This window comes from Grus americana, chromosome 4 (genome assembly GCF_028858705.1).
Source record: "Grus americana isolate bGruAme1 chromosome 4, bGruAme1.mat, whole genome shotgun sequence".
NCBI lineage: Eukaryota > Metazoa > Chordata > Aves > Gruiformes > Gruidae > Grus > Grus americana.
The window spans coordinates 65,512,222-65,537,722 of record NC_072855.1 but is presented as its reverse complement, the minus strand read 5'-3'; the positions used below and the strand labels follow the sequence as shown (position 1 = coordinate 65,537,722).

General features: G+C 37.2%; 1 protein-coding gene across 7 annotated transcripts in view; it reads right to left on the bottom strand.

Annotated features, from left to right (window-relative positions):
* Positions 1-25,501, bottom strand: part of LRBA (LPS responsive beige-like anchor protein) — a 466,837-nt gene that overhangs the window by 304,996 nt on the left and 136,340 nt on the right. For all 7 annotated transcript variants that reach the window (XM_054824979.1, XM_054824981.1, XM_054824982.1 and 4 more), the window contains 5 exons: positions 24,119-24,246; positions 23,618-23,725; positions 20,358-20,529; positions 19,273-19,711; positions 7,541-7,674 (listed from right to left, as the gene is read on the bottom strand). In XM_054824979.1, coding sequence (XP_054680954.1) covers positions 7,541-7,674; positions 19,273-19,711; positions 20,358-20,529; positions 23,618-23,725; positions 24,119-24,246 — 981 coding nt within the window. The remainder of the gene's footprint in view (positions 1-7,540; positions 7,675-19,272; positions 19,712-20,357; positions 20,530-23,617; positions 23,726-24,118; positions 24,247-25,501) is intronic.

The window sequence follows — 25,501 nt, the reverse complement described above, 5'->3', positions numbered from 1 at the left end:
ATTGGTATTAGCAATGATGAAGAGGGGGTAAGCAAGACAGCCAGAGGTTTCACAGATATTTGCTGCCAGGATAAGAATGGTGACTCACAAATCTTGCATTGCATTCCAAACTATAGAGAGGAATGAATCTTGGCAGACAGATTTCTGTGCATTTCCCAAGAGCATGACTGCTTCTAGTCCATCTGCAATCCTATCTCTTTCCAACCTTAGATCCTGTCCTATTCTCTTTCCTCTCACCTTGCCAGTTTCAGATTCTTATGCTACTGGAAAGGGGAGAAGAAAGGAAAAAAAGCATGAGAGAAAAAGAGTTTAATCATTTCAGTTCTCACATCTACCTTAGCAAAGACGAGAGCCTTCTCAGAACTATAACTACAGAAAAATTCCTGATTGTCCCACCTACACTGGAACGAGCTCAGTTAAATGCAACCTGTCTGGAAATAAGCTGCTAAGATCTTGAAAGCGTCTACCAAAATGTATCAACTGCAACTTTTCAGTATCTTTTTACTTGACTGAAGTGGAATAGATTTGCATAAAGACAGCAAAGACAGATCCCTGAAATACTAAGTTTATTCTTCCTGTCCAATTTCAAACTTCTCCAAAACACTGGCACACAGAGCTTCCCTCCAGAAATGTTTGGGGTTTGTGGTTTTTTTGGTAGGTCTTTTTTCCTCTATCTGGAGAAGATCTTTTTTTTTTTTCTAATCTTCCTTCAAAGGCAGCACAGACACTATTAAACTAAACTAATGCATCAAAATGGTGAAAAGTTTTGCTCTTATTTCTTTTTCTTTCTTCATAGGTAGGAGATATCTTTATGAATGTGATTCGCTTATGCTTTTCATAAATTCAACACAAAACTCTTATTTTGACTTTTGTATGGGATGATGGCGTCAGAAAGATATTTTGAGTAGACTATACAAAACAAAAGACAAGAAAGTGGGGAACAAAGTGGTAGCTGAAAGTGGAATCTTAATCTTCTGGGCATTGTTTCCAAAATAATTTATCTAATAAAGGCAAATCAAATATATTTCTAAAAATTTCAATGGTGATGGCCACAGAAGGCAGCAAGCCACATGATTTAGCAGATCCAAAGATTCCAGTTGTTTGTGGGATACTTAATAGCTACAGTATTTTTTTTTTGCCATTATAACCTTCATATTTAAATAATTCCTAGCTTTCTCCCTAAAGCCAAAATCCCTACTCTTATTAAACAAGTCCCTCTAACTTGAATATATTCTTAATTCCACATGCCTGGTAGTGGACTTAAATCCATACACCATCCATAAGGGGAAATCAGGACACCGATCTGTGTAGTTCAAGAGAATACGAAAATGAAATTGCATCCAAAGCCTTCAAAATGAAAGTCATCTCAATGTGTAGACTGCACATGTAGAATGCCTTGTAAAAAGTTTGCATGCTTTTTACTATGTATCAAATCTGTGACTAGTAATCCACTAATTATTGGGTATGTCAGAAAGTCAAAAGCATACACCACTAAAATCCCACCATATTAAATGCACAGCAAGATGAAGGATCACTTTATCAGTAAAAAATAAGACTTTACCAGTGCAGCATAGTAGCATGAGTCTTACAATTAAATGAGATGAAAACAATCCAATGCAATATTCAGGCCACAAGCAAAATAACTGAAGGAAAAATTAGAAGAAAAATAATCAAGAGAAACATTTGCAAGGACAATAAAAGGGCATAATAGCCATCACGAGGCTAATAGAGAGACACAATCTGGGGTAACTTGGCTTTTTTGTTTGTTTTATTTTGCAGGATGGGTTGGGGTTTTTTGTTTGGTTTTGTTTTTACACACAACAGCACTGGTAAAAATGGTTAGAGTGGGAGGTACAGAAATCACTGACAACAGATAGGGCATGATTTTTTTTCTTCTAGAAATCAAAACAAACTGTGCATAACAGATCAGGTATAAATTTTAAAAACTCTATGAAGTTTTAAGTTAAAATCAAATTTTAAATATAGACCTAACAGAAAAAGCACTGATAATTTGAATAGCATAAGACAGGTACCTATATAAACTGATTTTTTTTTTTGAAGATTATATAAGGATATTTATGGCCTGAATTTCTTCACGCTTATCATCACCTAAATCCACATTCCAAACTCAGATACATTTCACTAAAAGGGATGAATCTCAGATTTATCATAGCTAAGAATTTCAGGGTTTTTTTAAGACAGGATTAGGCATGATCTTTGTATTCAAATTTTGTTTCTGGAAATACTTTTTTTACTTTTTAAACTCAGAGGTGGCTTTTTATTCTACTATTTTTTCTGCCTTTAGTAAAATATAAATAAATAAATAAAATACTTCAGTAGCATATTTTCTTCCACAACACACATGTGGGTTGGTGCAGTAGCTACTTCAAACATGTGGAACTAAACTGACTTATCTCTTCCTTATCCTTTCACTGATAAACTGGCTCCTTCAAACTGACAGTTTTACAGACATTTGCAAGAACATAAAAGAAAATGCAAATAGATCATCTGTCTAGCACCCTTACAGTGAAACCTTATTGTTTATCCAAGGTCCCCAAGGGTCTAAACAACTAATGTCTCTAGTAATAAAATATTGTTAAAGAAACTCCTTGTCTTGTGCAAGATCCTTATGCTTTTGCATGCACACTTGCAATATACACTTGGCAATACGCAAGCAGTGCATGATATACTTTATTCTGGGAGAATGGAGGTGAACTAAAAAAAAAAACAAACAAAACAGAGAGTTGAATTAAATAACCATACCTCTTAATTTTGTACAACAGACCGACCATACATAAATATGACGCCATTTATGAAAGGAGTATCTGGTAAAATAATGAGCTCATTCAAAAAATACACTTCTGGGGCTGGAAGTGTACAATGCAAGGCTACAATGAAAGGTTTTACAAGGGATCTGTTACATAAACACATCTGTAGGTTAAAACAAAACAGATTTCATGAAACAATGGTGCACTCTCTAAAGAGAAGTTGCTTTAAAACAGTTTTTATACTGAAAGAGTACGAAACCATTTCCATTGCCTATCATTAGCATTCGAGATTTTTAAAAGTGTCGTTCTGCTTTGGTAACTAGCCTTCAACTACTGTCACTGTAAAGTTGGAATTGTCTTTGAAATAATTACCTTAATCCACTGAATTTCTTAAACTACCTCTACACTGATGGTAACTCACTTCACATTCATTTTTCTTACTTTAGCGTGTTTCCCACTAACTTATTTTTTTGCAAGAATTCAAGGTTATTTTCATCTATGTATAAAAATCAATGAATACCATTCTTTGTAAATTTTCTCCCACAGTTGGCTTGTTTTGCATTTTTCTATATGTAGGACTAGAAGTCAGGAGTCACAGCTCCTTTTTTTATCTCCTGTTACTGCTTATTCCCAGGTTTCTTACAAGCATCCACCTCCTCTTTCACCTCAGCCTTTGATATGGCCTTGTTTATGACTTCACACGTTAGGAAACAGCCCATGTCTCTGCTCAGGAGAAGCAAAAATCCTTTTGGCAACTCTGTGTGGCTGAGAGGCAAAACAAGTGAAACTCAAAGAACTTCAAGTAAGTGGGGAAGGAGGCAGGCAACAGAAATTGAGTGTTTTCTACAAGAACAAGATGCAATCCAGTCCTGTTTCCTACAAACTTTCATACTCCCTCTTTATAAAAATTATATTTGAACAACCATTTGCAAACTGAATAGTGAAAGCCTCAAAACTGCATTCTTTAGAGCAAAGCACTAATAAAACGCATGTGAAATCTTTCAAGTACATAAACAGAGAAACTCAGAGTGTCAGTCAAAACAGTGGGAGTGCAAACTGCAAAACAGTTCAAAAAAGTTCACGTCACTTCAGAACATTAAAACTGTAATTGAAACACTTAAAAGGAAAACTAAGTGACTTGTAAGAATACAAGCACCCCACCAGCATATTCACAATAGCTCTGAGAACTCCACCAAGTCTTGCCTATCCAAATATTAGTCCTGCCTTTCCAATAGCCCTTCCTGAATACAGCACGTGTAACATCTCTGCATCAAATCTCACATTCAGCCTATGAGCCAATCCAAGGAAGAAACAACTCAAGTAAATTCCTCCTCCTCCTCAGATTATTACTAATAAACATGCTCTTTTGCTCAACACCACTCTCCATAAGAGACAAATGATCTGCTCAACATTGGCCATGAAGGGGCTTTATTTTCTCCATTCATTTCCAAGATCTTTCAACAATTGGAGTAGCAATTCCGGCAGACCAACAACCCAAGTATCAGCCATCAGCAACATAGTGATGGGCAAGTTTAGACCACAAGGGGCACATTTGTATTCAAGAAAAGGGTTTCATGCTGCAAAATACCCTGCAGCTTGAATGTGTAAAGGTGAAAAAACTGCGAGAAGGCCAGGCTGTCCGAGGCCAAAACATGTTTTCACCCTCTTTCAAAGTATCAGAGGAACAGAGTGAGCTCAGATGTTTATCCTTCTAACTTGTCAACGCTTTGTATTAGTAGGCCAGGACACATCACATCCACTTGATATGAGCTTAGGACAGTCTTAAGGGTCAAATATCTGAGATACTCACAGACCTGGAGCTACAGGCAAGATGCAAATTTCAGGAAAAAATAATGGGAAGGAGGTGGATGAATTCTGAGCACACACAAACGGCAATGGAGGCATCTGGAACCACAGACACTGACTAATATTTCAACACAGATCCTACCTTGATCAAGCAATTTTGACACCGCATCTACAGGTGGACAATGCTCAAATTACCTCCAATTACTTATTACACTCACATTCAATATAAAACTTATTCCCAAATTATGCTTACGTACACATTACAAATAAAACACTATCACTTGCTGTTTAATCCCATTTCAATGTCTGTATCTCCCTTTAATGTCTGTTTTGGAGTAAATCAACTCAAGTCTCCTCAGTAAAACATTATATGTTATTATACTAAGGTTCCGTTTGCTTAATCAGTTTTTAAAACATATTAAATGCATACAAAACTCACTTTAAAAATTTCTTTGAATTTTTAGAAAAAAAGCTGAAATATATTTTTAAATGCAGCAATAACGTTTAATAAATAGCCTTCATATAAAATGTGAAAAAGCCCAAAATTTGTATTCACTACATAAACACCTAATCTCAGCACTTTTTAAAAAATAATTTAATTCTTTTTTTTTCTTCTTAATTACGAAGTAAACAGACTTAAAATGAATGTTAGCTGAAAAAATTTGAGAACAATGTATTGATTCTCTGCTGCATGAAAACAAAAGTTAGTGAAAGAACATGTGATTTGAACTGATGGGAAAATTATATATATATATTGGTTTCATAGGAAGCTCGCTTATTGCTACTTGAATCCTCAGACTGAAAAGTTAAAGGCCTTATACAAAACTTTATTTCAAACTTAAATGTGTGCAATTTACATGAGCAACATTAAATCTAGACCGCTCCAATTCTGCAAAATTTTTGTTTCCATGCCATTATTTTAATGGGGAAAAAAGAAACAGTCTCACGTTTTAATCTGTTTAAGGTATGATTTCATTTATCCCTTTACTTTCTTTTAATTAATTAGATTGCCAGTCTAAACATGTCTACTATTTTTAATCCTGATTAGTTTCTTTTTATGCATATCAGTTCAGATTACATGTCCAATTTTTGCCAAAACTCCCAGACGTGCTGGAAGTCACACAGTTACAAACTACATCAGTGTTGTTTATTGTCTGGATTTCTTATACATTCTGCAGGCACAGGAGCACTTTTTTTTTTTTTTCCTTCTATACTTTCTTAAAAGATTGACTAAATCTGGAAATCAATTTTCATCTGGTTTGTTTCTATTAAAAGTGAATACTGACTTCAGAAACTGTAATAATTAAGCCCACATCTAACCTGGGTAAGCCAGTAAGAAGTTAACAAATTAGCAATTATTGTAAATAATTTCAATATAGGTAAGGTTATATTATTTTAAAAACAGATTAGCTGCCCAGAGTCAATCTTCCCCAAGAACTGTGACATTTTAAAAGACAACTAATTTTGCTAGTCCAAACACTACTCCTAGATTACTATAGTGCTACCTCCTGCAATTTCAGTGACAAAACGGATTCTCCCTTTTGCAAAGAATAAGAACACACTAGATTTTAACAGCTTCTCTTTTGCTTTATCACGGCTGGAACAAAATCTTTTTGATTTTCCGAAGCAACGCAATGGGCAGTTGAAGATGGCAACAAATATCTTCCAGACACATGAGTACTAGACTACATGACAACACATTCCATTTTTTTCCTCAGTCTTTGCAATTTGGATGTAAGTTGATAAAAACAGGAAGCAAGAAACTCAGACATTGAAAAGAAACACCAATAATCAGGCATAGATTGAGATTTCCTTGATTAAGATGCAAATCGGTTCTAAGTCTTGATATTAAACTTCACGAGCACAATCATTTATGAGATCCTACACAGCCTTGTGACTTAAACATGGCTAAGTAGAAAAGCATGCCTTTGACACAGCACATAAGGTTAAACATCATTTATCTCATACAGAATGACCAGAGAGACTAAGGGTTCAAAAGGACCACTTGCTTATAAACAACCTACTCAATTTTGTCCCCACTGAAAAAACTGTCCAAAGCAATTAGTTCAGCATCAGCACTGAATTTGACCTCAGGCTAAAGCTATTGGAAACACTTGTATATAATTTTCAGTCCTACTTAGCACTAACACATATATCCTTGGACAAATACCCTACAATTTATAAACAAACTCATGTTTTACATAACAAAAAATCTATAAATTTATAAACAGGTTATTTTTTACATTTGTGTAGCTACAGCATCAAAACTAGGAATAATAAAATGATCTGGGGGATAAACTCTCAGAAAATATCAAAAAGGATGAATTTTTATATTCATGAACCCATATAATGTCACTGACAATTGGTCTAGTTTAACCTAGAGTGATGTCTGTTTTCCTGTAAAGTATCTGATACTGGTCTTTGTTAGAGGCACAGATACCAAATGCGGGCCTGCAAGCTGCTATGGGAGAGCAAATGACAAAGATATAGACAAAGTAGTATGCAGGATACAAAGGTCTCAAAGGTCCTTTTGTCTGACTTGATAAGTTAGGACGTGTTATATCACACACACTCCAGTAGTTAAAAAAAATAAAGTGTAAAAAAAAAAAAGTGTAAAACATCATCTTCCCAGATTATTGGCACATTTTCCCCCAAGAAAATACAACCAGCAATAAGTATCAATATTCTTAGTATAAGCAAGACTCATATACAGACAGATAATACATATAAACACTAATCAGTATTACAATGGAAGGCAACTAATGACTTAATGTCTGAAAAACAATTGTTCTCTTCTACAATGTTTTGATATATAGATCACTACCGAAAAACATCTCACCTTCACATAAGACAACAAAAAACATGTAACAAAAACTTGTCCATTTGTATTCAGAGTGAATGGTGAAGGAGGGAAAATCAAGAGAGGAAGGGTTGGGATTTAAGTTGTTTATTTTACCCTTACTCACCAGGAGATTCTCCTGACAAATCTGGGGCGTGGGCTGAATCTAAAGAAGAAACCACACTGACAGCATTTGTAGGAATACCCATAGCAGTTGTAGAAGAGGAAATAGTTGATTTCTTCGGTGGTACGATGACACTCCTAGGTGAGGACAAAAAGTTTGTAAATAATACTGTATGAAGGTTCACAGATCGTGATCCTCGTTTACACATCTAGCACATACATGTCTTTGTCCTTCCCTGTTTTCTTTTTCCATCATCTTTGGTAATGTACCTTAACCTAAAGGACACTTCACCCTTGTTAAGTTTTTATGGTACACTTTAATATCTCATCCCCTTCTGCAAAATCCCTGAAATACAAGCACACAGTTAGAAGATCAGCAGGACAAGTGACCTGCAAGTAGGTTTTACTTTTCACTTTAGCTTCCCTAAAATTTGGTTTTAAACTTCAAGCAACTATTTACAAAAGATATCACAGTATTCAAAATTAAGATAAATTATCAACACTGAAGGCTGCCTTGACAGTATACTACTTCTGGTATTCTAGTGCAGAACAGAAGACTAATTGAAGAAGGATATACTATAGCTAAAAACATCCTAACACGTATCCGTGTGCACATACAGTCACGCATCTTAAAAATATGGCTAAGGCATGAATTTGAGTATATCTTGTCAATCAAGTTTTACTTATGTAACAAATAGAAACATCTTTGGAGTTGAAGGGAGAATCTCCATCTTGTACACAAGTTAAATGTCAGGCCTTACAGTCAGCATTAAAGATTACACAAGAGGAAAAGATGCAAAGTGACAAGTTAGGCATGGAGATTTATCTCACACGTTGCTAAGACATCTATTTATGCTATACCAATTTCAATTAAATTGTAGTACTTTATTCCAAATACCTAAAAGGCCTATGTTAGCATACATTAAAGGCATTTCTAATTGCAAGTTAGCTCCATAAACATGCAAAAACCCAGCTAATGAGCTAAAGAGTACAGCTGATATATAATGCACTCCCACAGCAGCGCTTACTTTTAATTACCTGGTGTTAACCGTAAGCCGAAAGTCTTCAACATTCAATTTATTTAATCACATCTTTTGTTGACAGTACTGTAACAACGCACTGAAAGTATTCCCTTAATAGCTTTAAAATATTCATTTTCTGAATAAAGTAACTTAGAAACTTGACCCAAATTCAGGTGTGATAACCACCAAAGAAATTTGGTCCAATATTTCTGAAATAGTTCTTGATAGAATGGGAAAAAATGGACTGTATTTGACTCCCTTCTTCAGTCCAAAGGATGTCACAGAAGCTAGACCACGTTGCTGATTAAATCAACCCTTCTTAACGGCAGGAGTAGGCAGGCACCATACTTGGAGGCAGTACATGTCATATCATTATAAGGGTGACTGCTAATGTTAACTATATACTAAAAAAATAGAAGCAACAACACCTGAGCCCCAAGTCAAGATATTGTGCCTAAACCATGAATTTTGCTCATATGTTCATGCCAGTTTCCCTGAAACATGAACAATGCACACAAAAAAATCATATATTGAGACTATCTTCTAAATTATAGCCACATTACCAATTAATTTTGCATCATTCAGGTATCAGGAGGGGATCTCTTGCTCAAGATTCTGTGACATTCACTGTCTGGAAACTGTTACTACTATTCTATAACACACATTCAAATACCCGTAAGGGGCTGGGAAATTAATACAAGTTTACTGAGTATAAGATGCACCCGCACATAGTAAACTTTTTGACATTTCTCCAAGCTTCACGATCCAGCACTGAAGCCTAGGTATGTTCCTTTACAGATTTTAAGTTCTTTTACTGTATAGTTATCCAATTCAAGAAATAATATTAAACCCAAATTGTACAGACATATTACAAATACATGTCTATTCACGTGGACTCTGAGATCTTAGGGCACAAGCTGGAAATATTTCTTTGCACACCCACTAAGTTGCAGAAATAATTATCCATTTGGTGCTAACTAATACACAATTATATTGTGTGCAAGGTGATATGGGAGAATGTTTAGTGACAAGTTTTGGTGCATACGTAGTGGCAATTGTGCACATACAGGTAGTGTCTGTTTAAAACATGTAATTCATGTAATTAATTTTAAATTAGTAACCACCAAATTACCTTGAGGCGAAGTCAATCAGAATTCTCTGAAAACATCAAATCAGAATGGCTGTATCCTCTGAATGCATATGAACGCTACTGATCCTACTCTCTGACTCTACTCAGAGCCCCAGGAACTATGAAACAAGTAGTATTTTAAGTTGTAAAGGGCAAGCCAGACCCATACACATAAATGTGTGTATGGACACATTACACATAAATGGCTGAACTTCAACTAATTTTATATATTGGAACGGCCCCCTTGCAGATAAAAATACAGAAGTGAACATGCTGGAAGGGTCAAAAAGGAAATTTAGAACAGGAATAATATTTAGCACTACAACAAGAAGCTCCTCACGGGGCAAGTAACAGTTCTGGAACTGCATGGGAGCAAGGAAGCCTGTGTGCAGATGGAGCTGCTACCTTAACACTGCTCATCTGCAGCTGACAACGAGTGGAGACAAAAGAAATCCTAGCTACAACAGTCTGCCATTTTCTGTGCTCTTTCTGACACAACTCTATATATTATCATTCCTTCCTGTAAACTTCTACTGACCTTCGGTGTGCTTAAGTGTAGTTGCACTGAGGGAGTAGTTTCAGCAAGTTGCCAGACACTCTCTATAGCTACCCAAGGAGAGGGGTATTCAAGCGAAGGAATTAGACTTTTTTTTTTTTCCTCCTGTACTGTGACAGACAGCAGTAAATGACGGCAACAGTTCCTTTTGCCTTTTAAGATATTTTGTATACCTTCTCACCTTCAAATCTGTAGGAGTTTGGGAATACAAGTGCAGCTCCTGCTTTCATCTTCAGTTACTTACTTTCTATGAAGTACATTGAAAAGGAATTATATTCTAACACTTCCATTATAATTTTCAGTATCTAGCAATGGCGTTCACTTTAAGGAAAATACCCTGATTACTAGCAGGAATATGGCACTAATACACAGCTGCAAAGTAGAGATGTTAAGCAGGCTTTTTTTAATTACCCAACATCACACCTTTTGCTTTGATTCAAGGAATAAAAATGAGTAAGTACAGGTTTCAGATTTCAAAATACAGAAGTACGTATGCTGCCTTATAAAGAGTACATATGGGTGTGCACATGTGTATTCCAGACAGTCACCACATGCTTTGACCAAGAGACACTGACTCTCACAAAGTTTTCTGGGAAATTTAGGTTATGTATCATATCCTAGTGAAAAAAAAAAAAGTTTTAGCTTTTAGCTTAAAAAAAAATTAAAATCTACTTCATAAATTCTATGATAATTCCTATATTTAAAGGTCATGTTAGATCTTGGTCCTCTCTGTTATAAGCCTGCTTAAGGATTCAGAGTGTTCATGATGCACCACCAGCCAAAGACTTCTGCTGTGCTCCATAACTATTCAGCAAGATAAAAGGCAACAGTATAGGGGCTGGAGAAATTGCTCCTTCACTTTAAAAAATCTGAACCTTGGAAGAAAACAGAGGCTTTGAACAACTCACCATAAAGCTGTTTCCAGCCTCAGACCAGTTCTGAACAGAATTTATTTTAGATAGTGATCTTCAACAGTCAACTGAAATGATTCCCATTTTTCCAGTCAAAATAAAATAAACAGTATTTATGGTGAGGAAAGAAGGTTCCTTCTCCTGAAAGCTGTGTCAATCTGAAGCACAAAGCCAAAAGAAGCACTGGACATTGTCCAAAAACATGATGCAAAGAAACCCCAAACCCTGAATGTACTTTGTCTTCTGGTCAGTTGCCATGACCTTCTGATCTAAAAAAAAAAATCCTTATAATACTTCAAGAACAACAAACCAATACATTGAAATATCTTAACATAATTACTTCATAGCTATAAATTGCTGCATTATTTGTAACGTAACGTTTACTACTATGTATGTCTCTCTTTTCAATGGTGACCAATGTTACAGTTGCAGGATTTTTTTTTAGGAGCTTCCATTTCCAGGCCATCTTCAAGGTATGAAAGTACAGCTTGGAAATCACATACAGATTGATATTTACCACATACTGAAAAGCAAATTAAGGTATTTGAAGCATAAACATTGGCCGTGTTTCTTTATTTAGATTCTGAAATCCCTACATTTTGCCTTCTTTGTGTAGTAATATGATATTGTCTCTGAATATTTAGGTAGAAATGCAACCGTGCTCAAACAGAAATAATCGCCATTAACCATCAATGTTCCTTTGTGTTCTTTTAAAAGATTATTTAAATGCTAACCTAAGTAAAATGTATGTAACTGGCAGAAAGAACGTATGAGAGAGTGGAAAATGAAGATTAAATATTGTAGTAAATAAACCATTTGGAAAACATGGAGTGTTTAGCACATTATTAAATTAGGTAAATTTGTCAGAGAAGTGTTAAAAATTCACATGCTTTCAACTTATCTCAAGTAACAGGGCATTTGCTTTCAAAAAGTACACAAATAAGTCCTTTTTTGTAGCTAAAGTGATAAGCATTTCTTTTAAAAAGTTAAATATTGCTACACGTGAATAAAATATTCATCAATAAGTGGCCTCATAGTATATTTCCTTAGATCTACACAAATATATTTGAAAATCCATCTGTAATCATGCATTAATTTCATCAGAATAACAACATAGATTAAGCAACCTCACACATGGGTAGAGACATGTCACATGGAAGAAAACCGTCAATACATTTTATTCCTTAACATTCATATTATCACACCATTTCAATTAACTCCATACTTTTGGGTTACATTTGTATATTGTAACATCTATTATTGTAAGATTCAGATACAAGAAAAATTGCACAAAAAATATTCGTAAGGTGTATTTCAAGCAGGCCTCAAGCACTATGGTAAAAATGATAGTTTAATTGCCTCATTTAGATGACCATATTAGATGTTTGCCTTTTTTAATTTAAAATCAAATATTAAAGGTTTAAAGTAGGAATTTATAGCACGTGAACTGATAAACGTAGGTCAGGCATAGTGAGAACTAGCCACCATAAATACATCTTAGCCAGAAGGTCAGTGTGTTATTAGTCCCAATTATGCTGAAGTATAAGAAGCCTTCGTGTTGCAGACAATTATTCACTGCTGAATGAGCACAGACCACTGAGCTGAACACTGACTTCCATCACAGACAAAGGCTTACACCATAATGATCTATTCTACCAAATTCTATAAGGATTTACTTATTGAAAGCTTTCTTGGTGTCAGATTATTGATTCTTCTGTTTCAACATAAAGATACAAAATATTTATAAATATCTCCTAAATTTTGAGTACATTTTCTTAAATATTTGGTTTTTTGAAGTTGGCAAGTCTGCAATTAATTTTAAATATATTTCAAGTTACAAATTTTCCTTGGGTGCAAGTCAAATATTCCTAATAAAACATGAGCCAGGCCAAACTGATGACCTCACTATAATTTAAAAATACTTACATGAGCTCTAATTCCTCTTGACGTACAGGAATTTATAGAGTTTTAATTCTTAGCATTCCATTTTTTAGCACTGAACAGCAACACAGGTGACAGTTTGTCTGTTTCCCTATAGGATAATGGTTTTAACTCAAAACCAAAAGAAGTTAGTCTTGTTCCAGGCTACCAGAACAATGCCCACTGCAGGGCTCCTATGCAATGAGCAAAAGACCAGTAAAGAGGATCAGAGACTTATTTTTCCTCTACTTTGTGAGCCAGGAAAGCAGCCTGCCATGTCAGTGCCATTCTATGGGCTCTGCTGTCTGTAGATAATACCCATTCTCTTATGTCCCCCTTGAAATACCCAAGGAAAAAGGAAGACTAAGAGACTCTCAAAACCATGAGAGAGTGAGGAGGGAGAGGGGCAGGGAGGGGAATGGAAGAGATGAGATGATAGAAAGAATACCATCAATTTTGTAAGAGAACTTTAAAATCAGCTTGGCAGGGAGAAGTCTTCAAATGGTTTGACTCTTCAGCCCCTGCAGAATGCAAATTGCTGGTGTGCGAAAAGAGCTGAGTTTCTCATCACAGCATATGTGCCTTGATCTACAGATCCCCCCCTTTCTCATATTCTGTCTCTACCTGTACCTGGTAGACTTAATCTTGTCAACAACGAGTTTATTCTTTTTACATTGGAGGCCCAAATAAATGAAGTCTAAAATGTATTCATTCCATATAAAAAAAGGACTTTTGATTAAATTTAACTGAAATACCACAACCAACCATTACAAAAGCACATGCACGCCACTGACAAATGCGTTGTCATGGTTTAGCCCCAGCCAGCAGCTGAGCATCACACGGCTGCTCGCTCATGCCTCCCTGCCCAGGTGGGACGGGGAGGAGAATGGGAAGACAAAGGCAAAACTCGTGGGTTGGGATAAGGACAGTTTAGTGGGACAGCAAAGGAAGAGGAAAATAGCAACGGTACTTATAACAGAATATATAAAGCAGGTGATAAACAACGCTCACCCCCAGAGCCCGATGCCGAGCCCATTTGGGAGCAGTGATCCCTCCTCCTCCTCCAGCCAGCTCCCACCCTTATAGACTGAGCATGACATCATATGGTATTGCGTATCCCTTTGACTAGTTTGGGTCAGCTGTCCTGGCTGTGCCCCCTCCCAGCTTCTTGTGAAAATTAACTCTATCCCAGCCGAAAACCAGGACATGCATAAATACATGCTCAGCCAAACTAAGCAGCTTATAGACAATGTTCCAAAATGATAAAAAAGCTTATTAACATATCTGTTCTCTAAGTTACAGCTTAGCTGCAGCTTTAAGCTCTATGGTACAAGACCATGATTTAAGGGCCTATATTCCTCTGAACCCTCAGCATCAGCTTCCTATAATGACATGATTATTGAATGTTTCCGCAAAGAGCAGTAGAAGCCAGGAGAGACCAAGGCTTTATTTTAAACTGCACAGTAAAAATGGCAAGTGATAGGTTATGGGGTTTATTAGACTAACTGAAGCAAAATGTCATCTCTTTTTTTTTTTATCCTAAGCTTTGGTTATTTTTATTTCTGTTTTATTTAAATTTGCTTGTATTAGCCCCCCCCTCTTTTTCTACAAGATCACTACTAAATAAGAAAACTGCTGTTTTAGGACACACTGAAATTGGAACATTAATTCATGTCCCTATGGATCTTGGGAAAAAGCCAATTCAAGTCTTGAACTTTATCATGATAAACCCCTGGCACCCACTAATCACAAGATTGCATCTTTGCATAAGATAAGGGGAAGATTTTTGGCACGAGAATGAACACATACACCTAGTTGTTTGCAAAGGCTTGCAACCTGGCAGCCTTTCAGTAAGGTTTCACTCACATAGCTGTTACTGTATACTCTCCAGCTATGGCTGGGAAGTTGATAATCCTTAAGATATGAGGAGAGTTTTGATTTCTGACACAGCATTCCTGAGATAAATGCAGGATCACAGAGATGCTTTGAAATTCCCAGAGATACCCCACTGGTAAACTGCTGCATGGGAACAACTTTTAACAAAGTGTCTTTAAAAGGAAAAAAAAAGTTAACTCACAGAACTTGTGTTTGTCATCAAACAATATATTAAATGTAAACCAGAAACAGAAAATAAGAGAGCATCCCAAACCCTGTTTTTCCAAACTTTCCCAATGTACCTTAGTATTTTTGTTTACCCCAGAGGTAAGAGCTATTACAGTTTCTTGTATAAAGGTTTTTCCTTCCCTGGTACAATTCCTTCCCGCTGTTGTCACTAGGTGTCATTTCAGAGGATAAACTTGTATTTTAAGTAGAGTTGCACTATATAAAGATAGTCACTTTCAAGTGGTCATGAAACTTTCCTGTCTATATAATTTCAAATATAAATATTTCATATACACAGTTATTCTTTTTCACTAACTGATTTATTAGCCAGTTAGCAACGTGCCTTATCAACAATCAACGTATTTACCATAGATGCAAGATTGTGCATGTCACTACCAGATGATAATTGACTAGAGGTAAGACTTCTACATCGTTAAGTACACTTTTGTCTACCTGACACACCCACAAAAGGAAGGAAATGAAAAATTAAGCCACCTAGAAACAACAGAGCCACTGACATGCCAAGGTCATGTGCAATTGCTGAAGGACAAAATATTTTATACTAGTTAATGAGCTTTTCTTCACATATTTAGCCCCACCCACTAAACACAAAAAGTCATACAAACTAATACCCTCAAGTTCTCACTGTGGAGCACTGCAGACAGCTACACAAACCCTTACAAAACTCCTTGTCCTCTGCTCTTCCATTCACAAGGGGTGCGTGGACTGATAGCACTGTGCTTTCACTCTTCTGTATATGTTCCTTCATCAGAACGGTTCCTTTCAGTATCTGATATACTAATTATATCTCAAGGTTAAGTGAGAGAACAGTAAGAGTTGTCATTACAAATGGCTGGTGCTTCAGAGGTGGGGAAAAAGGAGAGAAGAGTCCATCTGGGACAGTGCAGCATTGGAAAAGTAAAAGGACAAAATAGCAAGTAGTTCAACTTTTCAGCTACTTGCTTTGCAAAACATACTGCAATTTAGGGATTTTTTTTTTTCATTATTTGAGTGACTTTGCAACTATATAGAAAAAAAGAACACAGAATTGCAAGTGACTGAAGGGCTGATATCAATAGCCAGTATTTCATTAGTGTACATGTTATCAAATCAAATCAGTTTCCTCTGATAAGGTTCTGTAGGTGTAATCTACCTATGTCAGAAATCAAGACTGCAAGACTGCAAATGCCCAATTACTTCTGCCTAGTTAACCTGCTTCACACCAATTCAAGTCAGATTCACACAGGCAGCACAAAGCTTCAGTTTTAACAATAGCTAAAAAATAATTCCTAAATGCAACATGCACTTCTGTACCAGATCTCCAGACAAACATTATTTTGTGGTTCAAATCTTTACCACTTGGCAATGAACAGTAAGAATTTCCTGAGGAAAAACATTACGCTATTTCACATCAATTGCTCACTGGCCATAAAGAGTAATGATAGGCCTCAATGGGGAAGTGCTAAAAGCAGCAGCGAGAGAGGCATGACAAGTTCTAATTCAGTGCCCCTCTTCTCCTAATTTTCCCGCTCTGCCTCCATCCTCCTGCTGCTCCCAAAGAAAGTCTTCCTGTTTAGCATCACAAGCAGAACACAGTATTTACTTTGAGACAAGAGCAAGGGGGCCAAATGCTAGCATACACCATCTGTGTCTAATCTAGCCAGACAACCACCACCATCTCTTCCCCCATTAGTGATACAGCAATCTGAGCTGAGAATACATGTTGTGACAGCTGCATCCATACCCCAGGCAGAGCTGCCCTCCTTTCTTGGGTCATCTAAGTTTGCTAGTTTGAGCAAGGCAGCCATAGACTGCAAAGACATCAGAGCCAGAGGAAGTTCAGGAATAAGCAGAGGATCAGATACTGGTATGGTAACAAGGGATTCCCTTACATGAGGCCAACTGCAGGACTTCTGGATATGACTAAGGTTTTTCTGGAGGCAAGAATGCAAGTGTTATGGGATTCTTTCTTTTGTTTCTTTTGTTTTCTTTGTTGTTTTTGGGAATCCTGGAGAGGTAAAAGTCAGCAAGCTTAGTAAAAGACAATGTGGTCTACTACACTTGGGAAAAGATAAAGAGCTAATGGGACTGAGATGTAGGTGACACCAAAATTATTATCAGAAAAAAGGGACTACAATCTAAAAGGAAAAGAAACAAAGTAGGAATGCTCCATTTTAAAATCCACTACAGCATTTGAGCACTAAGAAAGGCAGCTATTTATTAAAAAGAAACAAAATTTTAAAAGCTATTATAACAACAAAGCGAATCTAACAGCTATGGGACATACCTACTGAATGAAGCCTGAAAGATTTAAAGTAGGCCGTTAGCACCAGAAGGCAGAAGACAGATGCATTTTCGTAACTGAATATGGGAGTATTGTATAGGTAGAAGGACACCTAGATGATTAGAGTTGTGGTCAATGGCTCGATGTCCAGGTGGAGATCAGTGGCAAGTAGCATTCCTCAGGGACTGGTATTGGGACTGGCACTGTTTAATATCTTCATCGGTGACATGGACAGTGGGATGGAGTGCATCCTCAGTTTGCCGACAAAACCAAGCCGTGTGGTGTGGTTGACATGCTGGAGGGAAGGGATGCCATCCAGAGGGACCCTGACAAGCTTGAGAGGTGGGCCCGTGCAAACTGCTTAAGTTCAACAAGGCTAAGTGCAAGGTCCTGCACATGGGTCAGGGCAATCCCAAGCACAACTACAGGCTGGGCAGAGAATGGATTGAGAGCAGCCCCGAAGAGAAGGACTTGGGGATGTCAGCTGATGAAAAGCTCAACATGAGCTGGCAATGCATGTTCACAGCCCAGAAAGCCAACTGTGTCCTGGGCTGCATCAAAACCAGCGTGGCCAGCAGGTTGAGGGAGGTTGATTCTGCCCCTCTGCTCTGCTCTGGTGAGACTCCACCTGGAGAACTGTGTCCAGCTCTGGGGTTCCCAACATAAGAAGGACATGGAGCTGTTGGAGTGAGTCCAGAGCAGGGCCACCAAGCTGATCAGAGGGCTGGAGCACCTCTCCTATGAGGACAGGCTGAGAGAGTTGGGGTTGTTCAGCCTGGAGGAGAGAAGGGTCCGGGGAGACTTTATTGCAGCCTTCCAGTACCTGAAGGGGCCTACAAGATAACTGGAGAGGGACTGTTTACAAGGGCATGTAGTGATAGGACAAGGGGTAACGGCCTTAAGCTGAAGGAAGGTACATTTAGATTAGATCTAAGGAAGAAATTGTTTACTGTGAGGGTGGTGAGGTACTGGAACAGGTTGCCCAGAGAAGCTGTGGATGCCCCCTCCCTGGAAGTGTTCAAGGCCAGGTTGGATGGGGCTTTGTGCAACATGGTCTAGTGGACGGTGTTCCTGCCCATGGCAGGGGGGTTGGAATGAGATCTTTGAGGTCCCTTCCAATCCAAATCATTCTATGATTCTATGATTACTCCACTGTTTTTGATCCATTTGTAACTATTATTAAACCGGTATTCTTTTGCAGGCCCACAGGAACAGAAACCAGATACAATTTGTGATCAATACACAAGCTAATCTACGCATTGTTCCATTAAGTTATATAATGTCCATTTTATTTCCTGAGTCCTTTAAAACTGACTAAATATGCACAGTACAGCAGCACTCATCTGCAAGCGCTGCAGTAAGGAATAGGAGAGCAGGAAAAACAAAAGAACAGCTTACACCCTTAATCTTTTCATTTACTCTTGCAGTCATTTCTAGGCAATTTATTTGCCCTCTAACCATATTGCTTCTGAGCTGTAATATGTATGGAGAGAGAAGAGTTAACTCTTATGAAGCCAGCCCCTCTAAGACCTTCAGTTATAACCCAATCACCAATCATTTTTCATTTCCACAGTCTTTTGCAGCATAACATAGCATCCCATGAATTGCAGAGCATACCTTCATGATGAACCTATGTGATGTTGGTGGACTTTGTAGTCAAAGTTCTACTTGCAAATCAAAGCGTCTTGATCACATTAATTACTAAATGACACTGTACATGAGATCTGGTGAACTGAAATCTGAATCTTTCTGTTCCTTACAGGTATTTTAAGCAAATTGAAATAGCCCAAGTATTTTAGAAGTTAAATTACCTGTCAAAGGAATGGAACTGTACAGGCTGCTCAGCAGCTCCATCGCCCAATACGCCAAGGAAGGCTGGTGACAGAAGAGCAGCATCCACTGCAGTCCCATCAGCTGGTGTGCTTACCAAGCTTCTTAGGATGTCCTTTACATTGACATTTTTTGCAGCTGGTACAGAAGTTGCAGGCTTTCTATCCTCAGTTCCTGTCTCACTTCTGCCCTCCTGAGACTTATTTACTTCTAATGAGAGCGTGCGTAGTACTTCACTGATTGCATCCGGACCTGCACTGACGTTCAGAGGTCCTGCTTCAGCAACACTGCCAGAACTGTTTCCTTGCCCTGAAGCCGGTTCCTCCCCAAGACCAGAATCCCTTCTTCGTACAGATGCTGTACTTTCTGAATCTTCAGTGGAGGCTGAAGCACTGAGAGCAGCAGATGGGTTTTCCACATCTGTTCATACCAAAAACAGAAAATACATTTTAAGTTGATTATTAACGGAATTGCTTTCACCACATTGCTCCTAAAGAAGTAACACCAATAGGTGACAAGTGAAATAACACAGCTCTAAGTATTTCCTCTTGCCAACTTAGAGATTTAATATTATCTATAAGAATTTAATAGGAAACTTAGAACAATTGAGAAAAATTTCCTTCTAATTTCTGAGAAGCCTGAAAAGTCGTAACAAGCAAAAATTGAGACAAAGAAATAGAAGACATTGACTCAACAGTCAAAGAAAGAAAATTAATTGATTGTCCTAGCAAAGAATAGGAGAAAGAAGTCTTATAGTGGAAACACAAAGCTGCCAGTCTATGCATACTTAACCTTATGCAAAATAGTAACGTTTCTGCAACAAGCATTCATGAATACTTAGCTACTTCAGTGAGATTAACAACCTCTACACAGCAAAATCAACCTATAGATTAGGTTCGTCTCAGATCAGAAAAAGTTACACACAAATACTGAGGCAAAATGAAGGCTATAATGTTGTTAAGTGGTTACAATGCTCATATTTCTATACAATCTCACAAGGACTTCTACAGAATTTTAAGATGCATAAGCCACGTTATTTCATTTGGCCAAATAATTAAAAGTTCACCTGTAGCAGGAGTTTCATTATTTTCATTCTCTGATTCCTTCAATGACGGGCTATGGTTTGGTGGTTGTCTTTCATTTTGGGGTTCCAGTATATCTCTGTATTTTGAAACCATGAGCACAGAAATAAAATATACAACAGCCAAAGCCAAAAACTGAGCCTGTTTACTATCCTCCTGTTAAAAAAAAAGACACACACACAGATTTTTCCATTACAATTTCAGCAGCATGTTTATTTTTCTGTAAAGTATGCCCAGCGCTACCATAAACAGACCAAGAGTAAGCTGATATGTCAACAATGGAAGAACAATATTCTCTAGTCACAGTTTGTCTCACCTATAAAGCTAGGGAATACAGCAATTGTATTCAAGTGGCACTAATACTTCCATTTTTCATTTATAAATATGACAACTTTGACTAAGGTTGTGTGTTTTGACTACATGCTTCGAATTAGTGCAGGGACCAGGTCCCCTTTATTTATTTACAGGTGTTTCCTCTATAACGTTTCCTCAAATGTGCCAAGACATTAACAGCATTTGCTGTGAAGCACAACCAGGCAAGTGTACTCAACAAAACTGTAAAAGCATTTATAAACTACTACATGTTAATGAAGGAAGTGGAACAAATTCCAGAACCAGTGTTAAGGTTTTATTTCAACATCAGATTGTCTAGATGGATGCACTGTACTATGTACAATTTAAACAAGAATTGGCAAATATGCATTTGCGTGACAGCTGTAACTTTATGAAGATATTTTAAGAAAATCTTAAAAACAAATCTTAATATGAAATATGCTAGGTACCTCCCCAGAGTACTCAGTACTCCTAGTGAAACAGAGGAGAGTACCACGCCCCAGATCTGAATAGACATTGTCATTTAGCCTAAGCCTGTCCCCTTTGGATATCAAAGGAAGAAAGGTTTTGTACACTTTGGGATCACAGGAAAACTGAATATTTAGATCCTCACTGACCAATCAGTAAGAGAGAGAGGGTGGGGGGTTTCCATCATTTATGTAAGGGCTCAAGTAGCATTCAATTTTTCCCTCTGAGCAGTTCAAGAAAGTTAAAATATAAAGCTCATTTTACTGTGACTGTAGTGCCTACTGAAGCCTCACATTCCATGAAGAGTTCTTTAATAAGCTATACTGGGAGAAGTTTATGAGAAGTTCGCTGTTAAGAGCAAGATAACATAGCTGGATCCTATCTGTTATGCTGAGGAAACAACCTGTATTCCCCTCGGCTTGACCCAAATCCTTAACTTTCGTAGAACAAGACAGGAACAGTAAAGCTAATAACAGGTTAGCATCAGGCAAGCACAGTGAGAAATTGATGGAAATCCCCTACAATGGTAAGGATTATAAAGAATTTCCTTGCTAGATAAAGTTTTATTAAGTACTGTTGGAAACCATCTTACAAAGTTGTGATCCAGTGAATTAGCACTACCCCTTCCTTATTTTTTCTGCTATGTGTGTAGAACTGCTTGAAATAAAGTTCATATACTACTGGAAGTACTACTACCAGCGGTTAAGTGGAAACCATCCAAGTTCCTCCTATATGGGTTCAAATCATGCCAATCACAATTCTATACGCTGAATACAATGTAAGAAACTGCATGCAAATCCAATACAAAATATTTAGTATAAGCAGCTCAAAGGAAAACTATTCCAAAATAGATCTTTTAAAGTCTACTTTTTCTCCACAGTTCAACACAGTAGCCAAAAAGCAGAGTTCAGCTCTGGGGCCCCTCAACATAAGAAGGACATGGAACTGTTGGAGCGAGTCCAGAGGAGGGCCACCAAGCTGATCAGAGGGCTGGAGCACCTCTCCTATGAGGACAGGCTGAGAGAGTTGGGGTTGTTCAGCCTGGAGGAGAGAAGGGTCCGGGGAGACCTTATTGCAGCCTTCCAGTACCTGAAGGGGCCTACAAGATAACTGGAGAGGGACTGTTTACAAGGGCATGTAGTGATAGGACAAGGGGTAACGGCCTTAAGCTGAAGGAAGGTACATTTAGATTAGATCTAAGGAAGAAATTGTTTACTGTGAGGGTGGTGAGGCACTGGAACAGGTTGCCCAGAGAAGCTGTGGATGCCCCCTCCCTGGAAGTGTTCAAGGCCAGGTTGGATGGGGCTTTGGGCAACCTGGTCTCATGGAAGGTGTTCCTGCCTGCAGCAGGGGGGTTGAAACTAGATGATCTTTGAGGTCCCTTCCAGCCCAAACCATTCTATGATTGCATGATTTTACATTTATTCATGAAACAGAAAACCTGGTGGATTAGGTATGCAAAAAAAGCTGAGGTTGTGTGTGGTGTGGGTTTTTTGGGGTTTTGTTGGTTGGGTTTTTTTTGGTTTTTTTTTTTTTTTTTTTAAAAACCAAGTACACAAAATGTGCTTTATTTTGAAGACTGAATCATTAGGATTATTTTAGTTGCCACCGGTATGGAAGATTCATTTCCTGTTACTCTTTCGCACACACTGATACTGAAGTAGGGGTTGAAAAAAGCATGTTTCAATCATTAATTGCTGTAAAGGTAAAAACCAAAGATCCTTCACTATTCTGGATAGAACAAAAGTCACTGTGTAAATCATTATACTTGCTAAATAGTCCAATTATTGTAAAATAAGTTCTGGTGTCCAAGCTTGTGGCCACCAATGACTCATAGCCATTATAGCTGCTGTATTTGCTTACAGAGGTGGTTTTTTTTCAAGCAATCAATCTCAATTTCCTCAATATCAGCTATAAAGTTGCTGACACAGGGCAAAGATATTTTTAGTCAATTCAAGACTAAAAAAACATATGCATATTTACAGCACATGCACACAAATTGGCTCCTCTGAGGGGAAGGAAAGGAATTAGAGATGACCTCTAATATCTAATTACCTGGAAAAATACTAATTTTTCAAAAAGTATACATAAATATCTTTATGATACATAGTATACATAAACAGTTTGTTTATGTACAGCATGTGAAAGTTTATATTTATACTAACCACAACATATTTCAAATACAATAAGCAGAATTCCAGAGAATCAGCTCTTAGGAACATGCCAAAGAGCCTGATCAGCAGGTAGCAATTTTCACCTCTTCCTCTTTCCAATCCCAAACACTACAACAGCTGCAGAGTATTATGTGTTCCTATTTATTGTGAGCAGTATTTGGTTTTTGTAAATTCAATTTAGCCAAACTGCATAATACATAGCAAGTGTTCAGCAAACTGACATATGCAGAAATCTAGCTACAAAGAAAACAACATTATTTGTAACTTACTATATCTCTGAACACTACTGCTCGAAGGCGGTTAATATCCATATCCTGCAGAAGTCTGTCATGGTCTCGTATTGGAGAAATGCCACCAGTCACAATGTCCACTGGACTCTATTAAAAAAAAAAAAAAAAAAAAAAAAAGAAGCAATCGCTTCAGATTCTGTTTTTAAAAGCATTCTACCAAGAATCATTAAGTGTGTACAATCACCCACCCACTGTACATCATATTGTCATAACTAGAACACAAAGATCAGATATGCATTTCATTCTTAAAGGAAAAAAAAATATCTGGCAAATTCTTGTGACAGATTTATTTCACTGTCAAAGGTTAAATATGTAAGTGTTAAATTCACATCTTGGAAAAACTACTTCAGGATTTCCAGCATTCATGCCCTTCAGCTCTGTTAAATTATCAGTGGTGCAGGTATAAATTTAAAACCTTATCCTTCTGTATACAGTAATAATTATCGACTTTTGTGCTCCTAAATGTGGTCTTACACTTGCCTTTGCTGCAGACTTTCCTGTTCCTATAAAGCCCTGCACTGTTTTTTGGTTCTTCCCAATGTCTCCAATAGGCTTCATTTGTGCACGCTGCTGACACTCCAAGCAATTTCTCACGGCTACTGCACATACTTGAAGGGAAAAGAAGTGTTAAGAATTACTCCGGGAAATAGTATTGTTTATAACCCTTACAAAGATGTATAATACATTTATGTTTATCACTTGAACTAAAAAGTCTAAGCACATCAGTAAAATGATACTTTGTTTCCATAAATTTTAAATAGTCACAAAACAATGCTCAAAATTCTTTAATAATTTATAACTAATAATTAATACTAAACTATTAGAACACATATGCTGTATCTATTGGATACTTCAAAGTGAGTAAGTTAGCATCCTTCATTTAAATTTTACCATGCATACAACCATGGCAGGGAGAGGGTGAAGACAGCTAAATTTCACAGACTAGCAAGGAAGACAGACAAGGGATACACTAGTGAGACAAATGACAATGTTTGCTCCACAATGCTCTGTTACTCTTGGACTAAATGTTCTGAAGTTACACAATTTATTTTTTTAGCTTCACAATTGTACCTGTTTCATCTTCTAATATTATTTTCAAAGGAAAAAAGAACTACCCCACCTCTATACCTGTTTGCATCCCATAAATCTTGTTCTACCTGCACAAAGTTTTAATTGCCTAGAAAGGGAGAGGAAGGCTAGTTACTGTTGAGGCTCTGAGCTGCTCTGGCACTCATGCAAATTAAAACTTTTCATTACAAAAAGTCTTACAGCATGCAACTAGCATGTATACCCTCTTCCTGTATTAACTAACTGAACCCAGTTACGATCTTGTATGTTCTCATCTCCAGAATAGTCATTACTTTTTTAGGTAATGACCACTTTCTTTCAATCCAATTTGATGCAAACACACTATAATACTGGATACAACTACTGCCTGATTTGAACCCTAATCTTTAGAGATTTACATCTCTAGTTTTCACCATACCTTCATCTACCGATGTCAAGATTTAAACCTCTTTTCTACGTATTGTAAAGATTCACATTTTTGTATACAGCACAAGATTTCTTTTCCTTAAAGCTGTTATGTTCTCAGCCTTGACTATTTGGGGAACTTTGGAAAAAAAAAATATCTTCATGGATAAAATGAAAACATGCATCCACAACAGTCAGACTATCAAAATTAATCATTTATCTTATTTAAACTTTTTAAAGAGGGAAAGAACCCCATGTATATGCATTGGAGAATACAGTAATAGTAAAATAGTAAAAGATCCCAATGCTTCTTTAACTAAATTTAAACTTGATTTAAAAAAAAAAAAGGACAAAAAAATAAGCTAACCATTGCTAATGATTTAGTAAAAG